The sequence below is a fragment of the Ixodes scapularis genome, unplaced genomic scaffold (assembly GCF_016920785.2).
Source record: "Ixodes scapularis isolate PalLabHiFi unplaced genomic scaffold, ASM1692078v2 PGA_scaffold8__174_contigs__length_109621045, whole genome shotgun sequence".
NCBI lineage: Eukaryota > Metazoa > Arthropoda > Arachnida > Ixodida > Ixodidae > Ixodes > Ixodes scapularis.
The window spans coordinates 43,799,892-43,815,571 of record NW_024609883.1 but is presented as its reverse complement, the minus strand read 5'-3'; the positions used below and the strand labels follow the sequence as shown (position 1 = coordinate 43,815,571).

At 42.9% G+C, this 15,680-nt stretch overlaps 1 protein-coding gene across 3 annotated transcripts in view; it reads right to left on the bottom strand.

Annotated features, from left to right (window-relative positions):
- LOC8028663 (protein FAM91A1) overlaps positions 1-15,045 on the bottom strand; it is a 41,108-nt gene extending 26,063 nt beyond the window's left edge. Inside the window, exons 1-14 of one of the 3 annotated variants that reach the window (XM_040218829.3) lie at positions 14,796-15,045; positions 13,862-13,946; positions 12,894-13,045; positions 12,147-12,204; positions 11,992-12,059; positions 11,271-11,393; positions 10,234-10,324; positions 9,237-9,299; positions 9,043-9,149; positions 8,246-8,284; positions 6,002-6,105; positions 3,670-3,788; positions 2,732-2,829; positions 1,321-1,407 (exon numbers count right to left, since the gene is read on the bottom strand). In XM_040218829.3, coding sequence (XP_040074763.1) covers positions 1,321-1,407; positions 2,732-2,829; positions 3,670-3,788; positions 6,002-6,105; positions 8,246-8,284; positions 9,043-9,149; positions 9,237-9,299; positions 10,234-10,324; positions 11,271-11,393; positions 11,992-12,059; positions 12,147-12,204; positions 12,894-13,045; positions 13,862-13,946; positions 14,796-14,852 — 1,251 coding nt within the window. In that variant the 5' untranslated portion in view covers positions 14,853-15,045. Of the gene's footprint in view, positions 1-1,320; positions 1,408-2,731; positions 2,830-3,669; positions 3,789-6,001; positions 6,106-8,245; positions 8,285-9,042; positions 9,150-9,236; positions 9,300-10,233; positions 10,325-11,270; positions 11,394-11,991; positions 12,060-12,146; positions 12,205-12,893; positions 13,046-13,861; positions 13,947-14,146; positions 14,276-14,381; positions 14,755-14,795 lie in introns of those variants that run through there. The other 2 variants (XM_029967197.4, XM_029967199.4) reach the window with 2 other exon arrangements.
- Between the last annotated feature and the right edge of the window lie 635 nt (positions 15,046-15,680).

Here is a 15,680-nt window from a genome sequence, read left to right as displayed (position 1 = left end):
TAACAAAGCCCCAACCATCCTAGACTCTTTGATAAAATTCTACACATTAAGGGGCTTTAGGGCTAACTGTGCGCTGCCAACAGATTGACTGGACTCGAGTTAGAAATGAATGCTTACGAAGGTTTCGTATTCAATTCCTACGTCACATCGTACTAACATTTCGGATCTGTAGGCTTCGCATCAACGGCTTGGGAGCATCTTCAACTTGTTTCATTAGCAACTAGAAAGCCACGTTAGTATGGCAAACACTATGCCGTTCCTGGATTGATGGATACTAACAGTTGTACCCTTTATAACGAGCAGTAGCTTTTACCACATAGCCATCCTCAGATGACAGTGACCAAAGTGGCCAGACTAATTTTCGGAAAGGGTTTATTGAACTAAAGCAATCATATTCACTTTGGAAGAAAAAAAAAACAGGCCCCAGTCGCCTAGGTTACAAAAAAAAGACAGGCATAGAAAACATTTCTTTAGAGTGTATTGCTATTAACAAACAAAATATGAAGATTGGAACAGCAAGGCTGAAGTATGTTTATACTATTACTAGCACACCCATTTGAAATGTGTATGTATTTCTATAGTGAAGAACTATACTGGGGTTCTGCACGGCATTTCAGTGATATTGTTAGATACGAATTACCTTAGGATAAAGTTTGCTTTCATTCTCTTCCATTATCTTTTAGGGGAGATTCCGTCATTGCAACGACTTTTTGACAATGAATAACAATAAAAAAGGTCCTCTCACTCTCCCTCTTCTTTATCTGTACCTCTGTCGTCAAATATATATACTGTAAAATACTGGGCAAGCGCCCACTCAAAATGTAGAGATAATCGCGAAAAAATGGGGGACGGGCGCTTGTCCAGTCATCAATTTTACGTATAAATATACTGTGCATATTTTTTCATATCTTAGAAATTTGAATATGGGCGCTTAATGTGAAATGGGCGGATGTGCGGTATTCTACGGTATATATATATATATATTTTTTTTTAAATAATTTCTGGATATGGAAAAACGTTTCTATAGTAAATTATAACATGCCAAAGATATGAATACATTGAATGAAAGATAAATTGTGCCCATAACAATAGTAAAGAAATATGGCATACCCGCACAGTGAAGATACTGATAAAAAGTGTGAAGATGTTTCCTAAAAGGACTAATTTCACTGTACAGGGGTTTTACAAGTATGGCAATTTACTGTCATGCTGGCCAGCTAGGAAACGAGAAGGAACATTTCAATGTAGATTCAGATTGTTGGCTTTCGAACGAGCTTACAAGAGCGGTCATCTGCTGCATGGTTGGTGGAGGTCACTCACCTTTTTCAGCTCCATCAGGAAGCTGTCCAGCGATTCGTCGGATAGTTTTCCCACTTCAAACATGGTCACAGCATGGCTCTTCAAGCCCTGCATCACAAAACACGTCACCGTCTTTTTGGCAGCTTCCTCGTCACTTAGAAAGCAGACTTCAATTTCAAGTTAAAAGGCCAAACACGTTTATCGAGGTGTGCAACCGACAAAAATAAAATAGATATTGTGGACAGAGGTAACAGGCATTCCTTCTCAAAATAATGTCTATAAAAAACGTGTTGCCATGTTTTGCAAAAAGCGCTCGTCTGAAAAAATGAGACTGTTTGAAGCAAGCAATCATACCAATCAGAAAGCACATAACTAATTCCAGCAGAGTTCTCCAAAAGAAAGACAGAAAGGTTCACAAAAAAAAAGTGAATTTGGGCTGTGTACCACCAAGACGCACAAATTATTAAAGTCTGTTGAAGATAAGAGCTATAGAAAAGGCTCCGAAATCCCAGTAAGCATTAAAACACAACATATCTGACGTAATGTCATGAGAAAATTATACAGGCTCAACCATGCTGATCAAGGACCAGAAAGCACAGAATCTGTCCCGCACAAACCACATTCTGTGTGTCGTTCGTGCTAAACGTTTCATTCTTTTTATTGTCTATTTTGTATATTTTTCTCTCCAAAGAATTCTACTTTATTTTTTAAATTATTTTTATTTATTTTAATTATTACTTTCGTCCAAAACTAGCCGCTCTCGGTGGCGTGTTTGCGTTCAAATAAAAATCATTTCTATCCCTCCAGACCAGCTGTTCGAATAGCTCCGTGGTTATATCTGATTGCCACCGCATCGACCAAAGTTCGAGCCCGGCCTTAACGTCTGTAACGCTCCCTATGACGCTAGCTATGACGGTCGTTATGATGCTTCTTTGTGATAATTCTCTCATAGGAAACGTCCCATAAAACACATTTCACAATAGAAGCATTTGCCAGAGCTTTTATCCTTAAAAGCTGGCACTCTCAAAGAATGTTCTTCAAAATGCCCAATGTGTACCAACACATTGGGCACTGAGCAAAGTATTTTTCGTGCGTGGACAGCTATAGGCGTGCATTTGCACGTCTGCATTAACACGTAAGTGCAATAAGGCGCAAAGGTGACCTCAGTAAAGCTTGCGTAGTTTCCAACTCGGCAGAACAGAAAGGAAAGGCAACTGATTATAGCAAAAGGGGGAAAGGACAGAAATAAGAGCTTTAAAAAGGAAAATTCGACGACGTCAGTGGTGCAACGCTCAGAATCTGTTTCAACTGCTGCCTACAGGCAATTGCCAAGCGCTTCGCACATTGGGCAGCAGACGTTACTGGCCCGCAGGAACCACAGCGTGAAAACCAACAAAGCGAGAGCAGCTTCACTTTGGCAGGCCTCACTCACCAGGGACAGGTTCCCCATCATGAGGAAAGCGGTGAGGTTAGAGTCGAATAGGAACCCAATCCGCTTCACCCGGTTCCCCACGGACAAGTCTTGGGATGCTGTAGCAAGACGACACACATCAACGAGTGCGCTCAAACTCTCGTGGAAAATAGGGTCAGAAAATAAAATAAAGAGCGACGCCGACAGCGGCGCACGAAGAGGCGGTCGGCAACTATTTCAATCAATGATTTCTTATAAAAACAAAAGAATATCCCTAAATAAATCGTTCGCACATACATAAAAAAATAAACTATGTTCCACGAGAAAAGAAATGGAGACACCATTGACACTGCAATTTGGGAGTTGCGATTGATGCGTTGTCAAAGAACTAAAACTGCAACATTGTTACAACGTGTACGTAACCTCCCAAAGTGTCTCGGCGATAAAAATGTTTAAAAAGAAACCTCCTGCATACGTGGCTTGTGTAAACGGGTATTCGGGAATGACCACCTCACGTGCAACACTGTACCCTACCAAAAATTTATTTCAAATTGATTATGAAAGCAGCACTCGTGCCCGAGATCAGCTTTAGTAAAACGTTGGTTGGCGTCCTAAAAAAGACCCGAGATATCTAAGCACCCTAACATGCCGACGCAAAAAAACTTCGATCGTACAGCGTGGCCACCGACAGGTGGAGGACGCTGGGGCGTTTCTTTCCAAAGTCGGGCCACCAGCGAATGCTCGTCGCCCTTCGCCCCGCCTCTGCTGCGCGTCCACGCTCGAGGCGCGCGATATGCCGCAGTGTTACCGAAGGTGGGAAGCTTGTTCTGGCGGTGGTACAGCTGGAAGTACCTTCCTGCCATTCTCATCCAAACCACGACCATAATGGGGACCGAGGCCACCCCGAGTGAGAATCCGAAACAGCATGGGCCAGCCGGTTGTTCTTGCACCTCACTGACCGGATTCGTCGAGGCTCGCAGAGTCCGGAGAGGGGTTGGGCTCCCCCACGAGGCTCCCTTCCTTCTCCACTTCCGTGTGAAGCACCGACATGAACTCCTCCACCTCCCTCGTGTTCGACCTGCCACAAAGAGCGCCGCGTTTGCGAGCCGTTCGTCTCTCGAAACGTGGGCCCTTAAAAATTAAATGCCACAAAAAAACACCCGGCGATAAAACACTGCCGTCACGTGCGAAAAGAGGATTTTAAGTTCGAAGCAAATATGAAATAGTATTCGATTTGGTGTTCTCTTTTATGATTGAATTGATTATCAAATAGAGTCTCTGAGCCTTTCACAACTTCACCGTGCTTAAAAGAAAACCCAGCTGAACTCGTGAAGATTGTTCCCAAGCTTCCACTTGTCCATTTCTAAGCTACCATAGAATACCGGGCATCGGCCCTGAGAAAATACAGACCATACATTTGTATGTAAAACTGATGGCCGGTTAAGCGCCCATCCTCCATTTTTTTGCGATTGTCTCCAAACTTTGAGTGGGCACTTGCTCGGTATTTTACGGTAAGTTCTTTCAATTCAGCTATATTTATGGACTGTGACCTCAGAAAGTACAATGCCAACATTGGGATGGCAAGTAAACGATGCATTCAGCATAAAATTCAACCTACAGAGATGCCCAGCGATATCTGATCAAAGGGAGTTATAAATTTTGCTATGTGCAAATTGCTTTTCTCCAATCTAGAATTAAAAAATAAATAACAATAATAATAATTACAAATGATGAACGCAGGTTGTCAGGGCCCCCATCTCTGCCTAACATATACTTAATTGCATAACAGCCACAGTTTAATTTTAAAAATTTTACAGCAATGTAGATATCAACTTTAAAAGTTTGTTTCTTTTTAAATACAGCAAGTGCGCGAGTGCACTATCCCGCTTTGAAAGTGTACGCTTTTCTACAAAGCACACAATTGCGATATTCATACTTTTTTGAAGCGTTGATCGCGGCGTGTTAGCCTGTCGAGTGCACTTCTTACCGAGCACCGGTGCACTGTGGAAAAGCAACACCAGCGGAACTCGCTTCCGCAGGTGTTGCTTCTCCGCAGTGCACCTCTGCTCGGTAAGAAGCGCACTCCACGCGGCTAAAACACCGCAATCAACACTTAGAAAAATTTGAATATCGAAGTTCATCTCGAAGCGAATATTGATTAGTGTATTGTATTCTAAACTACTATTCGAAATTTCAAATATTCGCACAACACTATAAAACACGGAAGAACTCCTCAATAATAAGCCAATTTTTTCTATATTGGTACATCATCATGTGCTCTAAATTAAAGTCATCGCTACCAATGTCGCCGCATTTCACCGAGATGTGCACCAAGCAAATCCGGTGGCAACAAACCCGGACAAGGACTACATTGGTAATGAGAGCTGAGCCGGTAACGCTTGCACAAGCAGTTTTAAGGTACTTACAAATCTACAGATGTAGCAAAGCTTTAGAAATACAAGATTGCTTTATTAGAGAGATTGGAGTACAGTCAAACTCGTTTATAACGAACAGCAGGAAACGCTACAATCAGTTCGATATAGCAAAAAAACATTTACAACGAACTTCCATGATGAGTTCGTTGTAAGGCGAGAGCCTCTCTTTCTTTCTCATCTCTTCACTTCTGCCTTGTAACAACGCGCTAAAAACATTTTTTTTGTGTGCAGTTTATTTTTTTTGCTTATCTCTCCCTCTGAATCGCTCCTCCTCGTGGGCAAACGCTTTGAAATGAAAAGATTTTTTTTTTTTTTTTGCGTGTTTGCAGGGTATTTTTTAGCTCCCCCCCCCTTCCCCCCCCCCCCCCCCCCCTTTTCTGGACCGCTTCTCTTCGCTCAACTTTGTTGGCAACTTGAGGTTTTTGAATTTTCTTTCTTTCCTACTTCTCTTTTTGGGGAAGGGACAGGCTAGAAGACGATTGTTTGCCCATTTATGGAAGCCTTCCCGGGGGAAAAAGTTCAATATAGCCAATATGTTGTTCGTTATAAAACATACTTTTTACATCCATTTTTATTTAAATTTTCCTCGAGTTCAAAATCAATAATAATTCGCTGTACGTGAGTTCGTTCTAAACGGGTTTCACTGTACACAGTAGTACTACTAGAGTAGCATAAATATGAAAACAATAAAGCAAAGTTGTGGTATGACGTTGTCACTTGGACAGGCACTTGAGGTGCTGACAGTAGTAAAAACACGGATGCAGCCAATCTCTTTGGCTTGAAAATCGATATTGTTACACATACATTCTATGAGGAATCCAAAAAACCAATCGGTGACTGGGTCTAACAAACTCACTTGATGCTCTTGGAGTTGACGGTCAACCAGGAAGGGTCGAGGTTCGAGACATCCTTGTTCTTCTTGAGGGCAAAGCCCAGACGACAGTACATTGACACCGCATTCTGGAGCAAGGGAAAAGCATCGATGTCGGTTCATTAGAACGCCTGTTCTGTGGAATGTTTAGTTCGACACCATTTCCGATTGTCTCTCACTGCCGCTTGGAATGCAACATGTCTAAAAATGAATAAAAAACATAAAATGTTTTTTTTTGTTCAATATAAAGTATATGGCATTTTGTATCATGGAATGCAACATAGAGTATGCCTAGATGCCGCGAACAGATTATCATTGTGTCATTTCTACTTAGTGGTGTCGGTCTCGACTGCCGAGAGTTGGGGTCTCGGGATGACGACGCAGACCAGGGTGCACAAATATGGCGGTGATCACATGGGTCCAAGACTACGACGTCATGGTGGCTTCGTTGTCCTCTCTTATTACAACATATGAACCACAGATGTAGACATCATCGCAGGTTTTTGTGCCCATGTGGCTGCCAACAGAGTTGCACTCCCTTGTCCATGACATCATCCTGAGATCCCGCCCTCAGGTATTGAAACCGACACAACTAGGAATAAAAGATGCAATTATAAATTATTGTTACAGCGTCTCGACACATTTTATGTTGTGTCCCATGATTAGCAATGCCACATGCATTATTTAGAGCAACCCCAAAACTCCTGTGTAAACAAGGTCGTCGTACACACTTAGTAGTTACCAAAGACGGACCAGGAGACTTCAGTGGAGGGTAGTGCACCAAACACGCTTGGGTGCCTTTTAAAGGTTTCTTTTTTACTCATAGGCAATGTAAGCCATGTCAGGTATTTTTCAGGTATTATTATACCAATTTTTTCCTTATTTTAGAAAAAAATCTTTTCTGGCTCTATTCCATGAACTAATCAATAAGAGCTTTCAGTTCAAAATGGCAGCACGGGAAGATGCTTTGAGATGCATACATTCTAGAATCGAAGAATGGCAGAAAGGCGTGGCCGCGATTTCGCAGTTTAACAAAGGGCAATCACGGCTGGACGTACGAAGCAGGGCTCCACCTTGTAATTAGGCACGTGCAAATAGTGGATTTTAAGTTCAAAGTAAATACTAGCTGTTTTGACCGATTATTTTCTAATTGAATATCAAATCGTCGCTGCACCTTCCTCCAAGCCTTTCACTACTCTTAAACCAAGCTTTTAGCAAAAACCGAGTTCAACTCGGGAAGGTTCTTCCCAAGCTTCCACTTGTCCACTTCTGAGCTCAGTTAATCTTAACTAATAGTATTTATGGACTGTGGCCTTAGAAAAGTCAATGCTTATATTCGGGTGGCAAGTAAACTATGGATTTGACATAAAGTTAACCCTACAGAGGTGTGCAGCTATACCTAAACGAGGTGATATATAAATCTTTTTGCTGCGTGCATGTATCCTTTCTTCAATCTCAAATTTGAGGGAAAAGAAAGCACAAATGAGGAATGCAGGTTGTCAGGACATCGCCGTCTAACACGTACTCTTGCATAATAGCCACAGTTTAATTCTAAAAATTTTACTGCAAGTTGACATGACGCAATCCACTTACGATGACACCTCATTATTTGTATAATGATGTACTGCTTATAACTATCAGTTTTTAGAGTTTCCAGACCAGAGACGATCAGTTTCTAGTCCAGATGCAACGATAATCAGTTATAACGATTCAATTTTCAGGTTTTCACATTATTGTTATAAGGGGATTGCACAGTATCAACATTCCCAAAGTTTCCCTTTCTTTTGAATACACCCGGTGCACGCAGGCACCATTCTACTTTAAAGGTGTGTTTCTTTCCCTAAGCGGTGCGCTAAAGCAAAGCGAGGTTCATGGGATTGGGATGTCGGCTCTGCGGGTATCGCTTCTCCGCAGATCACCAATGCGCGGCACGAAGTGCACTCAATGGGGCTAACCCGCCCTGATCAACACTTCGAAAAGTGTGAATTACACAGTTCATCTCGAAGCGAATAAAGAATAGCATATTATTTAGAGCTACTATTCGAAAATTAAAATATTCACACACCCCTAATTGTAATGCAATGCCAATGAGGTAAAGAATATGCGAAGGAACAAGCTCACAAACTCAGTTGCTGACTTTGTGCTTTGTTGCATTCCAATGCAATATGAAGCATCATTCATTCATGCCTTAATGCTTCTACCGGGGCAGTGAAAAAAAAATTGGGTTACCTTAACAAGTTGTAGGTCTATTTGTAGCACAGTGGCAAGCTGAAATCACATCAAAATACCATTAGATAGCTGGCATGGAGCGAAGGAAGAGTTTCTCTGCGATTTCAGTAAACACTGGTTTCTAATGCCGAATAAATTAGCATGAAATAGCAGCCCCTTTACTCACGTCTAGCAAATGTTTTGAGGAGAAAATAAGAAAATTGCAGACCACAAAGAAAGGAGGCATAAACGATAGTTGACCACTATCTGTGTCTACCGTGCAATCTTTCATTAAAAACAAAAAGGCTCATCCAAAGCATTTTATGAATTCATTCAGCTTAATGTACTATCAAAGAGGCACGCAAAAAATAAAGCCGCCTCAAAGCATCTAGGCATGTCCCCAGTTCAAATGTCTCTAACAAGTTCCATAAGCTTACAACAACCCTGCCTTATTGGAAATTAAAGCTCAGCTAGGCGATAAACCTCCGACTAGATTGGCATCACCTGCATTCTCTGTATGTACCCTAACATAAAAAAACTCCTTCGGTGCAGAAGTTGGCACAAAGAATTATAATGGGGGTCTATGTCATAGAACAACCAGGGACAAGCACAGGGTTCAAACCTTGTGCCCCAAAGGTCAAAACGAAAACCTCAATGCTATGGAAATTTTCAAAAGTGTTCAACTAGGGTACTCTATATGTAAATTGTATGATTTTTAAAGAGGAGTCCGACTCGAGGGAGCTCACACAATTTTTGGCACTCACTACCGTACAAGATAAAGCAGCTACGCAGACGAGATAGAAAGACGGCTGACTCACCTCCGAGAGGGGAGTGTTGCCATCGATGGACACAAAAATTTTGTACAGCAGGGTTTCAAAATAGTCTCCTAAAACTCTGTTCATAACAAACCCCTCAAGGGGAGGCACTGGAGGACAGAAAGAACGGAAAAGCGAGGGTGAACCACAAGCCCTCCCCACAATCACTTTCCGAGGGTGATGAGAGTGGGAATCACCTGAAATGCAGTCGTGGTCGTCCATCGGAACATCCAGGTAGACCAGACCCTTGACGTACAAACCTGACCAAGGAGACAAAGTTTAGAGCGTCTACTCTGGTTCATCGGTTCATTTCTAAGGATATTTGCTGATCATAATCTCAGCGCTAAGCTCTTTCATGTACAATGACACACAAGCGCAGCAGACCTTTCGTAAGGTAAAGTAAATTTACGAAACAAAAAATTTAAATATTCACTGCCGCACAAGGAAGCGGGTCAGATGCGCCTCGAATGGATCCCAGAAATTGGTCTCACAGGAGGTACGCTGTTGAAATTTACTGCAAACATGTGGCTAGACCAAACATACTCATACGCATCTCAAAGAATGTCAAGGAGGTAAACCTGTAATATGCGCTATTGAGATTGTCCTTTTACAATGCGAACGCTACCTATGCGCTCCAAGCGTTCTAGAAAACCCAAAACTATGTGTGCGGCTTTTTCTCTCCACTAAATGCAACCGAGCATTGCAACGCGCCTCTTTGCCCTAAGCATCCCAGAAGATAAAAAAAATATGATTGTGTGTGGCTTTTTTTTATAAAAAAAAGTATGGTCAAATATTATGCCAACACCCTTTGCCCCAAAGCACCCCAGAAAACCAAAATCGCAATCATGTGTGGCCTTTCCTCCTTTCACAAACGCAACCAAATCTTTTGATACCTGTCCCGAAAAAAGGTGTGCGCAGCAATGTTCCGTCAAAATTCAGTGTGAAACAAGGCTACACACGATTGCAATTGTGGGTTTCCCGGGATGCTCAGGCAAACTCGGCACATAGGATGAGTTCGCGCCGTAAGAGGACGGTCTCAAAATCCATTTTAGTGGCCCCCTTAACAATAAGCTTGCACGTTAGAATAAAGGAAGAGACTGGCAGTCGATCACTGCCTCTCGCTCGCTACGCGAGCTACGAAACTAGGGAACGGAGTGCACCACACTACAGTGAACGACGTGCAAACAAACATACTCCTCACGTCGTCTTCTTTCAGCGTGCCAGCTCTCTGTGGACCGTCGTCGATCACTTTGTCAACGATTTCCTTCTCCGATGGCGTCACCATCTGCGAGAGTCAACGAAAGAAACTTTGGAGATGGAATAAACGTTGCGGCCACTGTGAGGTGAAGGCAGGGAAGCCAAATGCTCCTGACACAGCTATGTGCATTGGCAAAGCAGCAATGCCCTCCATGTTGTGTGGTCCAAACTGGTGAATAATCTCTTAGAAAGCTTGAAAGAAATTGCAGAAAACTAGGAAACAGTCGTTTAGTACACTGACAATGACAGATGCTTTTTAGCGTCTTAACGAAAAACATAAGCAGTTCATGTTTAAAAACATTGTTGAATGCTCTCATAACTGGAGAAAAGGACATTGTGGAACACTTCATTTTATTAAAAACGCTCAAGAAAATGCATGCATCTGTCAAAAAAAAAATGCCAACTAGGTATGCCTTCGTATGAAATGAGCTCAATATATGTTCTTCGAAGTTAATTCAAATAAATTTATAGGAAAGGGAACCGCAGTTATATTAAAGGAAGAAAGGTAGACCAAGCCGAAAAGTGCTGCATCACTCTTAGACTCCCCAGCCCCCAAAGAAGCCCTAAAAGGGTAGATAACGGGACTAGTTGGTAATTAAACATCTAAACGGTAAGTGCACACACATGAAGTTGTGAGTAGTGCTTTATCCTGTACCTTCTTTCTACGTGTGCGCTAATACCATTTAGATGCCTAAAGAAGCCGAGCATCTAGGTGAAACTTCAGCTATCACTTGGAGGCTTTGAGACAGTTTCTTTCCAAGCTCTTCCTACCAGCTTCAACCACATTCGTGTTTCGTTTCCAAAGTGCAGAGGGAACCAACGCCATACAATCACACTCTGCCACCTGAAAGTTCAAAAATGACCCCGCAGTACTCTTTTCACAAAACATCATTTGCACGGCCTTATGAAAGGAAAAGCTCATCAGTAGGCGCACAAAGCTACACGTGCACAAGGAGCAACTGAGTAGGACTCGCCTTGATGTCGTCCTCAGTCACGTAGCCGACGCTGATCACCCACCAGGGTTCGATGGGGACATCGGAAACAGGCTTCGAAGGCAGCAGGTCACGCACCGATTTCCGCCGCACAGTAAAAAATTTCTGCAAGCAAGAAGATGACCATGCAACGCGTCACTGTACAAGGAAGCCCAACTAGGAAGAGTTCCTACCTGCAAGGCGCCGTTCAGCGAAGCTAAAGTGTTTACCATACACATTACTGAACGGCAATTTTAACATCGATTCTTGAGATATTTAACGCCACGAGTGGCCCGAGCTACGCAAAATTTGCAAAGTAGCCTCTGTTGCACTGACCCTACCTTTATCGCACCAACTCATTTAAATTTTATTTTTTCCCACGTACAGTAGAAAAGTGGAACAGCCTTCCTGAAGTCCATGTTCATTCACCTTCAGTCGAATTGTTCTTAGAAACGTTAGAAGGCTGTCTGTGAAAAGTTGACTATGTCTGTATTATTTTTTTTTGCATTTTTATAGAACTATTGTGTTTGAACAACAATTCATTTCCTTTTGTTTATAACTTCTTGCAGATTAAAACGAGCTTACCCTTTCTGCCACAACCTCCACAAAGAGGTTAGCAGTTTTAATAAGTAACTAAAGTTGTTCAATTGTAAAAGAGACAACACAGGAAAGAAATCAAGATTGGTCCACAGATCGGACAAAGCGTGCCATGAGTTGTACTGACCTTTGATGACCTGCACTTGTTCATGAGGTCGATGTACTGATTGCGGCCAATGCCGAGAAGCCGCAGGCCTGCAACGACAGGTGCCGTCACCATTGCCAAACGTTCGTGGCGCTTTCAAAATTAAATTAAACAAGTTTACAAAAGTTGAGACTCACAGTCGGTGGCGGTGAAGTTGGGCAACGAATCGTAGCTTCGCTCTTGCTCCATCAAATCCTGGGAAACAGCTACCATTTTATTTTCTGATCATAAATAAAGACGATTGGCACCCAAAGCTCGAGCAGCTGCTTCGGCGAAATTAGACAGCCTCAAGAAAGGGAGCCGACATGACTAGAGATGCCGGAACTTAAAACTTTTAACAAATAGTTCTGAGCAATGGACAGTCGCAAACCATTCTGGATTTGTAAACGGTAGCCATTTTCAACCTTTTAATTGCATTTTTCAGTTGTGTAGTCTTAATAACAACACCCGACAATGTGCTCAGCTGTGATCATCAAAGGAGGTGTTAGGAACTCGTTTGTTACTAAGAATTGTGGCGGTACCAACCACAGCGTGGAACGGACAAGCATGCTGATAGGTTCCTTTCCACTTACATCAGAATGGTGTAGCATTGCATTAAAAAAAAACAATCTGTAGCTTCACATGCATTCCACAAGCAAAGTAAGAAAGATGCCAATTTTTCTCCTTTAGTTTGGACTCTCTCATACACGCACCCCGTATTCGATTCGGAGCTTGCGCGTTCGAATTTCTCCGACGAAGCATGCCGTAACGACAAGCGGTGCCGCTCGCAAGTCTGCAAAATGTTCTTGAGGGGGCCGAGGTAAAGAAAAATACAACAAAGAACGAAGCTCAACCTCGAACCACCGTGCGAAGTAGAAATCGGCGCGAGAAGCGCCTGGACGTGCCTGCATGACAGAAATGTAGTACTGGAACGGCGTGATCCTCATCCTCGTCACAATGTAGTCCGACAGGTGGTACGGGTAGAGCATCAGGTGGCTGCGGCTGTACTGCAGCACGTTCTCGTAGTAGGACTTTTCGTCTCGATGAAACGACCGCACTGCCACAGAGGAGCAGACGCCAGTGTAAATGCCGGATGGCTTCTCACTACGAGTATGATGCGTGCAACGAGTCTCCGACCGGTACGTTTGCCGCGTCCATAAAAGCAGTTTCTCGATTTCCACCCGACGGTGTTCACGGCAGTGTCGCAGCGGCAGTGGTAGATGTGGAAGGTGCCGGTTTCTGCTGCCGGTCACCGTCCAGCTGGACGGTCCCCAGAAGCTTCGGCAGCCAGGAGCTGGGACGCCGTGACGACGGCGACGCTCCTGTTTGCTAGTGCTGTTCACCGTAACTTCTACGACCAATCGCCAGAACCGTGACGTTCGACGGCGTAACACTCAGGGCTTTTCCGACATCGTTTGTCACCACTTTGGGACCACTTTTGATGCACGGGTGGAATAAGAAGATCCTAATCACACCGGTCGAGACGTATTCCAAGCACCATACTCGTTATTATAGTGACAAAAAAAAAATAAGGGAATAGCACGCTGCAGTTTATAGAACAAAAATAAAAAAATAAAACATTAAAACAAAATTATGAATTGATGATGCCTATTGCTTTAATCCCAGGCGCAATTTCTACAGCGTATCCAATTGTCAAGCACACTGCGGAAACAACTAATTGGGGAACGTGAAAGCCAGTCTCGCATTACAGCCTTTCAGAGTCTACTCAAAATTGCAGCATTAAGAGGCATTAAAAAGATGGGGAAAAAAATCATCAAGCTGACCCAAAGATCTAATTGTTGCGATTCAATCAGCATGTTCTTAAAATACTAAAAGGTGTGAAAGGATATGTATGTCAGTTAAAAGTACTTACCAAGATTTCCACGAAACCTAAGCTGGTTTTTTATGCTGTACTGAAGAACGCTTTTTTCGTACTCTTTTTCTGAATTTCCCAGGAGCTGAAAAAAAAAAAAAAAGAAAAAAAGAAAAGAGAAAAAGTCAGAGGCAAAGCGGGTGTTTTCATTCAGAGTTGATGGCAGCAAAGCCATTGCTTGTAATTGCCTTCCAAACATGATCTGTACTCCGTTTAAAGACGGTGAGTGGACGATACTACCAAAAGGAAGTGTTAGCGCATAGAAATGAGGCGAAGACAATCTACCATTGAGGGCAGGCATCTCTTTGAGCAAATAAACAGCTGATCTAGCAGACAGCACAGATGTTCACTGACGACTAAGGACTGATCGCCAAACACGTGATAGGATATGAACGTAACGATGCAACAAACTGTAACACATCAAAGCTACGTCACCTTATCAGTACTGCTTCGTTGTTTTTGTACCGACTTTTCTTGACAGCAAAACTTTTGAACTCGAAGAAAAAAGAAGGCGACATACCAGTTTTGCACTGTCGGGAAGTTTTCCCCATGGACAGTTCTTGCTGATGAAGCTTTCGATATCTGCACTCATCGTTTCCCGGTAGATTCGAGGAAATAAACAGCTAGGCCATAGAAACGTCCAATTAAAAGCAGTATGCCCGAAAAAATCAGGGGAAATTTGTCGACTTGGCAAGCCGCAAAAAAGGGCGACGGAAAGCCATGTTGTTCGATGCGTTTGTCGATAGCACTGACTGCGAGGACCAAATACAGAAAGAATTTGGTATGCCAAAACTCCAGTTTTGGTTTCGGTTTCAAATTAGGTCGGCTTCTTCAAAAGAGTGAGTTTATCATACGATTTATCATTTGTTATCATACGACCGAATGAGTTGTGCGCGCTGTTAGAAAGAACAAAAGCGACGCGTGAAACGATTACCTTTATACACAGCTCCTCCGGTTGGAATAGTTCAGCAGACATCGACTCATTCGTCATTTGTATTATTCACAGAGTTGTCGTATGCGATATTATCCACCAAAATGCGTCCCTTCTCACATCAGAGGAAGCGGTCACGTGTGTAACAAGCGCGACAAATCTCCGCCCCCGTAACTGTTCGCTCCTGTGGTTTGCTCTTCTCGGGGAGTAGACGTTTGAGCACGTCTAGTTACTGTTCGTCAAATAATATGAATTAATAAAATAATAAAAAAAAAAGAACTTCTAATATATTTTGGCGTTTCGACGTCACTGTACCCGCTGCAGAAAAACAGAAAGATTCGCCCATTTCTCTTCATGATTATGCCACATATCACCAAATGCTATTGTTTTATGTCAAATTGGGGTCCATATTACATGAGCGAATGACGTTTTAGTGAATAACGGGGGCGTGCGTTAACCCATCCGCCGCGCTGCGCTTCCGCCGCTTCGCGGCGAGTCTGCGGCGGCTCATTACAAAAATGAGAACCCATTTGGTTGGGCCAACCCGAAAACGCCGCTTCGCGGCGTCCGACTATTCGCTAAAGCGTCATTCGGTCAAACGTGGGCGTTCGCTAAAACGCCATTCGATCAAGTGAGTGCCTCCCGCCCTTCAGTAATGTTTGTCTCGTTCTAAACAATTTAACTGAACTACTTCTTAGGTTTTGCACACATTAAAGGGATACTACAACGAAATTTCGGTGCTCATCTTTTTGGTCTATATGTGTTCAAAAGAGCAGTATCACATGGAACATACCAATATCTTGGTAAAAAAAGTCTCAAAAAAGGAATTTTAAAACAAATTAAAAGATTAGCAAAGAGCACCTGGTGGATGTCGCTAACGCCTCGTTT